Here is an 8557-nt window from a genome sequence, read left to right as displayed (position 1 = left end):
GTCAAATTCAGAGAGAATTAGGTTTTAATGTCCTCCCTGACCAACAGTGTGTTTTGCAATAGCAAGGAGTACTTGTGACTCTAGTGTAATTTTGTAGAGCACAAGTATACAGATGCTCAGTTTTCATTAACTCTCCCATGCTTATACATGACTATGCTGTAAAAAGGTGAGACGGGCAGTGAATTACAGGCAATGATTGCAGGGTGACTAGATAGGCCTCCAGAAGACTTGCAATTTATAGGGCTGCTCAGTACATGAACCAGCCTGCTGTACTATATCACCTTTCCAATAAATGGAAGTCAAAATATAAAGTTGCTATATACTCTCTCAGGCTTATGAAACTGGTAGGTGTAACGATCCAGGCACATAGCTTGCTGAGACACTGTTAAACTCAATGAAAGACAAATAATGAAATGAGTGAAGTGGATCTCAGCAATACTAAACACGCCAATTAAAAGGACCAGCTCTGGATAAACAAGTGTGAGAAATTACTTCTGTTTGTTTTGGCTGGCTAGGAAAAAAAAAATCCTTTTTCACATTTATAGGTGAGGGAAGCCTGTTGGGACCAGAGGGCACCTTTAGCACTTCTCAGGGACAACAGAAATTCATCTCTCCTTGCTAGGAATAAAGTCACCTTATGAGGTAACCATATCAAATTTTTTTTGCTCCATGAGTGGCACTTTGAGTCCTCAGCATCTGTTGCCAGCAAGTTAGTTTTCAGGTTTGGCACATTAGGTGGCCTTTATGCAAAACAAATTGCTTCCTCTAAGCAGGCAGCACATTGAAGTCAGAGGTAAGCATCTGCTGTGGACCTGTGCCGGGCTTCAGAGCTCCAGCTCCAGAAGTTCTTGGCTGCAAAGGAGACGGCCCCCACTGTTCCCTTGTCCTGGGGTTCTTATCACAAGTGTTCAGCAACTGAGTAGCAGAGCAATTCTGGGGGTGAAGCTGTGGGGGCCACTCAGGGGCCCGCACCGTTTGCTTTAGTTTTGGAGTCAACTGCAAGGAGTGAAGGATCTAATGGCTCCAGGAGTTGTGAAGCATTTGGTAAATATTCTTCTTTGAGAGTCTTTCCCCTGCCCAGATGCGGCTGCTCATAGAGAGGGCACATGCATGAACTTGTGACAACAAATGTCTGTTGCTGGGACATGCCAGGTTTGATGGAGTGGCCTATAAAAAGAGTTAGCATGGGGTTGGAGAGCAAGCATCACTGTTTGCTATAAACAAACTTCATAGAAGTGCTTGTAATTGCAGTGTTAGAAGCTTGGCTAGGCCTACATGGTAGTAGCAAGGGAGGAAAATAATGCTTTCTTTTATCTGTTCTTGCAAACAGCTGGAAACAGATAAAAGAGAAGATAGTTTTAACCTAAGCAAAGAGTGTGACACAGTGCATTCCTTTGTTCCTCTGTGTGGTTTTCTTTCTTAGTTATATTTTTATTTGTGAGTAACACTAGGCATGGGACAGCTTCTAAATGCTTTTCTTTCTTCTTTCCTTATTTTTTAATTTTTTTTCCCTCCTATTCTCTAACTTAAGGAGAAACCTATTTTTCTTCAAATGCAACTCCTGTGGCCTTCTCTCCTTAAGAGGTATACAAGGACAACAGAATGTACTCTGTTTTGCTTACTTGTAGCAACTTTCAGAGCCCTGACACAAAGACAGACATTTTCCACAATTTACTATCACTAAGGATAATTTATGCCATAATATGGTAGATAAAAAATGGTTCTGAAGACATTTTTCCAATGCAATGTCATAAAATAGATAAAAGGAACTGTTAGGTTAGAAACAAACTAACAGAATCCTCTCTTGTTCCAGGTACACAGGAGAAAATTTTCAAAGCCTGGTATTGAGTGAGCAGTAGTTCACACTGAAACGAGTAAGAATCAGTTACTGAGCTAAATTCCCCCTCCCCCTGTGGGATGGTTTGCAACTATAGAAACTCTGCCTTGCTGCTTCTTAAATAGATGTCTTAGACTGATGGTTTGGTACAACATCAACATGTTACTTAACTAGACTTCAATTGCTCTAACCCTTCAAGTAATACAGACACAATCATGTATAGCTCCTTCAGGGTGACTCTTATATGCACATAAGCTCATCTATATAAGAAGTTACTCCAAATCAAATTTTCCTTATTAAATCTGCTGTGGATGTTATTGCAACAGAAATAGCTCTTCTGATGTAAAACTTGTATTAGATCACTTTCATTTTGTTAATTGCAGTATTTTATGTCTCTGTGTGTCATCCATTGGGATAAAAAAGTATTATTTCAGATGTATTTTGACTGTGTACTTTTCACATTTCATGCATCTTCAAGAAGTAAAGCCTATTTGAAGCACATTACAATCTGTATTGCCTACACTTCTCAGGTATGCTTTATGTCAAGACAAGAGGTTTTCACAATGGCATTCCTGCAATTTTAACATCTGATAAATAAAGGCATGACTCCCTTCCTTCAGCTGGTCTCTTTGGTATTTAATTGTCCAAAGCTGATACTTCCTTTTCAAAGTCTGTGGAAGTGCAGGCATATGGGCCCAAGTTAAGTTTGAGGGAAATAATGAGGACCTTTTGTGGTCTAGTGTATCTTATGTCTTATCTTACTCTTTCTACTCAGGTTTGGAGTGTGGAAAGGAGCAGTCTGAATCCTTTGTATTTAACATGAACATGCTTTGTAGGGAGACAACGTGGAAAGAATCTGTTATTGAATAGTGTTAGATGCAAAGGCAGCCACAATATTATGGTGTATGTTGGTGTTTCATCCTTCTCTGCTTAATATATGGGTTGCTCTCTTGGTTTGTGGCACCAAATTAGAAAATTCAAGAATTATATACATAAAACTTTATATGTACAGGTCAATGTCTTCTAAATCAACAAAATTATATATCTCATTGCTTTCACATGGCACCTCCACCTTCAAAGAATGAAGGTACATTTTTAGGCTTGTATTTGCAACCTTTTTTGTTTGTTTGTTTAAATAAACATGTTTCTGATGTTTTATAAATTTGTATTACAAGTACACATTCAAAACATTTTTATTTTATTTTTATAGCCTAGAAATACTCTTATTTAGATGTTACATAAATCAAGAAAGGTTTCCCTAAAAGAAAAATTTTAAAGTTTTCTCTTTGCTGTTCTTTTAAAAAAGCAATGCTAGTATTTCTAGGATGTGAAATATAAAATAAACCTCTAAAAGACAAGTATCAGCTATGTGTTCTTTCGAAACATGCACTTCCTGCCTAAGAATGTTTGTGTACAATTTAGCTATAATAAATAATAATAAAACCTGAAAAACTACAGAACTTCTACTGCTGTACTATATATTACAGTTTAAAATACATCTATCCTTGAAACCCTCATTATTCCTTCAAATTTTAGATTGTTTATACTACTGTGAGTTTTTCTGATGGTTTTCTTACAGGATTCAATGCAATGAGAAATGGTAAGTAAAAAATTTCAAGATTAAATAAAGCCCAACATAAAAGCTCTTCAGAAACAAAAGCAGCTTTATTTGATAAAATAGTTGTACTGTGTACATAAAAAAAAAAAAAAAAAATTACTGTAATTTACAATACTTAAGCCATAGGTGATCTGAGGGGGTTTGCTTCCACTGGAAGAATGGTATTTCAGAACTACAGAATCATTATAATCAGACACTGACAGTAGTAATATAATAATAATATAATAATAAATACTTCACATTCATATAATCTGAATTTATAATAATCCAAGCATTTCAGCTTTAGCAAATACTTTATCTGCCTCCAACATGTGTTTAGAAGTGTCTTCTGTAACATCAACCCAAAGATGTTTCCCCTTGTCCAGTTTCACAGTTGCCAGCAGCAGAGCTGTAGGAAGGCCGTGAGGATGCAAGCGAGCGCAAATGATGTTTGCTGTAATCTTAGGCCATTGGAATATAGTCTGGTAATTTCCTCCCTTTCTGATTTCAGTTCTAAAAAATATCAAGAAAAAAATGGTTAACAAGTAAAATCAGAATTTTTAAGACACTTTTAAAGTCCTCGGAGATCTCACAGGTACTCAAGTTAAATGTATCAGCTGTTAAAGCCACTCAAAGGAGCTATTCTCAGGGGAAAGAGATGTAAATAGATGCCCCATCAGTGATCGTTTGAGGAGCAACTGATAGCACTTATCAGCTCTTGCAGACATTAATCTCAGAATAATCAAATGTAAATACCAAACAAGAGCAAGATCTTTACAAGAGGTATGCTCTCAAGTCTGCCAAGTAGCCTTTTAACCCTTCATTTAACAAGAAGCTGCTTCATGTAATAGCACAAGCAGAAAACCATACCCTTACGCCCGTGAAAGCTACTGAGCGACCTGCTCAAAGGATAAGGAGATGATTCTCCACTGGCACCTTTATTGTCTTTATTAAGATGAGTGTAAGAGTAGTAAGCATTAGACCGCTTTTACTGAGCAAGGTGAGGCCTATTAGGTCTTTTTCTCCTAACTGAAAAAAATAGGTCTGATTGAAAGGTGAACACTCAGGGAAACTTTAGCATTTAACTCTTCTGAAGAGTTTCATGAGCAAATTGGGTTCCATGCATAATTAGTCAATAGAGATGAATTCAATACAAAAGTGGCTTTGGTGGTAGTTCTTTTTGTGTGTTGTTTTCCATCCTCTTTTGTCTGTGGTTGCAAAGATAGAAATGTCACCTTTCTTCTGCATTTTGCTTCTTTGAGAACTTAACACACAGTGTGGCATATCCTGGACAACAAAGAGGCACAAGTTTTGAAATCTATATTAACTTTTGGTCTGGTGGTTTAAAACTCAGGAGTCACACCTTCAATTCACTGGTACTCAGGTAGGATTCTGGTCAGGAAGAAAGTGGCTAGTAATATTTCTCAGGATACAAATTGATCTTGAAGCTATGTAGGTCAGCTGGTTTTGCCTTTTTTTGCAAACTAGTGATGTTAGCAGAGCTGAAGGAAAGTATATTGCAGTACAGAGTAGGATTGAGACATCATGGTTGGAGAAGAACAATAATATGTTGCACTAGATTTGCCACTGGAGAGAAAATAATATTAAACTTTTATTAATTAAAAGAATTATATAAAAACCATGTGGATCACAGTAGCCAGTCCTCCATGGAAAATACCTGGGAAACAATCTTCCAAGTTTTGATGCCACTTGATTCCTTACTTTCAAAAATACTCCAACTTTTATACTGGGATTTTCACAGGCTGGTATATAAAGACCTGGCTTCAAGCAGGAGTGCCTTCAAGCCTACTGGGTACTACTACTCCTTTACATGGATCAGAACTACAGACACACACTTTGTGCAGTGTGCTCAAGTCTTGTAACACGAATATTGATGATTAAGATACAAAAATGGCAGAAACTAGTCTGGAACTTAGTCATTTATGCAAAAACATGCAAGTTTTCAAAATTCAAGTTTCTCTAATGAAATACTGTTTTCTACGTCTGCCACACCAGCTTATGCATTTTTTTTCTTTCTACCTCATCTAGCAAACATTTTGGAATCCTTAGATGTAGTTTACTGGTACAAGTGGCCCTGCATGAGTGGGACATCATAGACATGTGCAGGTTTCATGGAACTGAAGAATATTTAATCCTTATAATTTTTAACTAAAACAGAACTGTTTCCTACTTCACAGCATTATAAAGATCTCTGAGTATTTTACATGATGTACCATACAGGCAACAGGAGTATTATTTACTGCCTCAGTGATGCATTCTCTGAAGAAAAGCAGGCTGCTGTAGAAATTTAAACAGAGCACATACTGCACTCTACAAGGTAGACGACCTTTGCAGAAGGCAGTTCTGTTTATCCACAAGTTAAAAAGGGTGATTTAAGGCCACTGCTTACCACAGTTGCCGTGCATTATTTCTGAGAGACAGTTCAGAGTACCGTAGCCACACCGACACAGCCAACAGCCCTTCAGGATCCAGGCGCCGTGAGCAATGCTGCCGCAGTTGCTGTCAAGGGCAAGAGAGACATTTGGTACATACCAGACTCCACAACAGAAAATAACCATCCAGAGCAGCTTGCTTGTTTTTTACCTTTGCCGCTCATCATGTTCACAGTATCTGCCAGTGAAATGCTTCAGGCAGGCGCAGAAAGCTCCTAGGATACAGGTCCCTCCGTTGTGGCAGCAGTTTCTGTTCAGTTTTTTACCTGCAAGACAGTATTATATTACAGAGGTTACCAAGCATCCCCGGGGGCCCCCAGTCTCCCCGTTTTCATCACCTGTTCTTTCAATTCTTTCCAGCTGCCAACGGATCTTGAGGGTATCTGTTTTATTGTCTTTAGAGACAATAAAATTATCTGCCTGTTAAGAGTGTTTGTTCAGTTAAACCCAGTTTGTTTAGTTAAGGATTAGGGCCAAACTACAAGGGATTACAGGACATTCAAGAAGCAACGCCTGACAAGTCCCGTAGCAGCGCTATATATTCAAGAGAAATATTTCACTTTGACGGAGGCAACTTTCAGTCACATTAAGAAGCGGTGCGTTGTTACCGGGAAGTGGTGCTTATTTTTGAATTAAGAAGGCGTTGTTATTAGGAGGAGCTGCTTGTCCTGAGGGGCGGAAAATTCTCCCTCGGGGCTTCCTCAGACTCCAAGGACCGAGTACCAATTTAAAAAAAACTAAACCTTCATATGTATGGAAGGGAGCACAAGTCTGTCCTTTGTTTTTCCTTAAAATACTTTCGCTCTTACATGGAGAAAATTTATTTTATTAAATAACAAAAATATCCTGAAATATGGTGCATTAAAACAAACAAACAAAAAACCGTAATTTTAAAAAATTTTACCAACACTTTTACAAGTCTAAGGGACGAACCACTTCTCAATTCCTAGCATTCTTCCCTGTTTTCTGTCACCACAGCAGGGAGATCCCTGATTGTACCTTAAATTTTTGTCACCATTTCGTGGCCTTGGGGATCAATTTAAATGAGCAGCCAAAGAAAATCAACAGGCTGCAATGTCCCTAGATGACAGTCAAAGCATTATTGTGATACAATATTTTACAAAGCAATTTTCCGCTATTTTAAAAATAAATGTTACCTACTCTCTGTAATCCCAGTGAAAGGTACCAGTGCCCTGGAATTCTGTTGCTTTCGGCTTTCATAACTTTGATTCATGTCACTGAGTGCGTTTATAACAGTCCCTTCGTTCTTGGATTGAGGCTTTTGTGCTGTGGCATTTAGACTTTTTACATCTTCTTCATTTTTTTCTTTTTCACAGCCTTGACAAGAAGGAATATGTTGGCATATAAGGCAAACATGGAAGAGAAGGCTAGCTTGTAATGAAAAAATGCAAATTGTAAATGTACAGGAGAAACACGGGAGAAGGGAGGGCATGAGGGAAAACATGACATTTTCCTTACCTTTTCCTATATGAACAGTCTGCCAAACCAGAGTCACAGTAAAAAGAATTCTAAAAAAACAAAAGAAAACCAAAAGAAAGCAAAACAAAAAACCCCACAACAAACAAAACCCCTCAAAGAGCTGAAATAATTGTGATATTAAGATACAAACACCAAAGCGAAGATGGAGGGGAAGAATTTTTCAAAGCTTTATCAGTAATTGATAGTGGAAACTATACACATTTTCATCAAGTAACAATACGAATTAACAAATCAACAATATCAAATTAAACTTGCAGAAGGGGGGAGAGGTTTGCAGATCGAGGAAGAACACGGGTATATAGATTAGGCCTGCTTCCAGGTAGCTACGGATTCCATACATTAGCTTCTGTCTCTTTCTCTGCTTTTCTTTATCGCTAGTTAAGTTGTTGCCAGCAGCTACAAAGGCAGCAAAGGCAAGCAGAAAATATTAGCCTTCACTTGCTGTTCCAGCTTCCTGGGCTGATTATCAGACAAAAAGAAAGCACTGCTAAAAGTAACAGCATCCTTGGCTAGAGAAGGCCAATGGCAGCTCACTCAGCCTTACCTAACATGATCTTCCCAGTACATTTTCCTTCCGCGTGAAATACCCGTGAGGTACTCCAAGAAAGCTTGAGCAGAGGTCCAAAACCCCTCACTGAGGTTGTTGCATGCAGCAGTCCTCACACCATACGCAGAAACAAAATAAGGAGAAATGAGAATGGTTGAAACTTTTATCCTTCAGTCCAGCGTACAACAAATCAAAACCAGACAGTCCCCAGTTACTGAGCCCTCACGGAGATCCTGGCAAGCAGAGACCATGTCCTAGCGCTGAGAGTTTCTGTCCTGCCCCCAATTTACATGCACAGCTGAAGGGTGGAGCAAGATGAGGCACCGACTGCCGTGGGGGCTTGTACTTAAGGGCCCATGACCACAAATAAAAAACAAGCCCAAGAGAGGAAGATCTCAACACGTTTATTTTTTAACTTAAACCCAAAAAACACCAACAACAAACTCTTGTACTACCACCTACTGCATGGGGAAGAAAAACTACTCTGCAGAACTATAATAGATATATATTAAACAACAACAGGTATGTAACAAAGTTTTAAAAGTGTCAATTCTACCGATTTGCATTGTGTCTACCAGGGTTTTCCACAGGTGCTGCTACTTTATGAAACTGTACCACTGCAA

The 8557-nt window shown here is 38.5% G+C and overlaps 1 protein-coding gene across 1 annotated transcript; it reads right to left on the bottom strand.

Annotated features, from left to right (window-relative positions):
- Window positions 1–3822: 3822 nt before the first annotated feature.
- Window positions 3823–7954, bottom strand: LOC103539251 (cryptic protein). The gene is made up of 6 exons (XM_008505748.1): window positions 7932–7954; window positions 7367–7416; window positions 7049–7225; window positions 6045–6153; window positions 5845–5954; window positions 3823–3947 (listed from the first exon to the last, which is right to left on the bottom strand). The coding sequence occupies exons 1-6, from the start codon at window positions 7952–7954 to the stop codon at window positions 3823–3825; spliced, it is 594 nt and encodes a 197-aa protein (XP_008503970.1).
- Window positions 7955–8557: the final 603 nt, after the last annotated feature.

Source organism: Calypte anna, chromosome Z, assembly GCF_003957555.1.
Source record: "Calypte anna isolate BGI_N300 chromosome Z, bCalAnn1_v1.p, whole genome shotgun sequence".
Taxonomy (NCBI): Eukaryota; Metazoa; Chordata; class Aves; order Apodiformes; family Trochilidae; genus Calypte; species Calypte anna.
The sequence above is the reverse complement of the archived record's forward strand: the minus strand, read 5'-3'. Positions and strand labels throughout refer to the sequence as shown.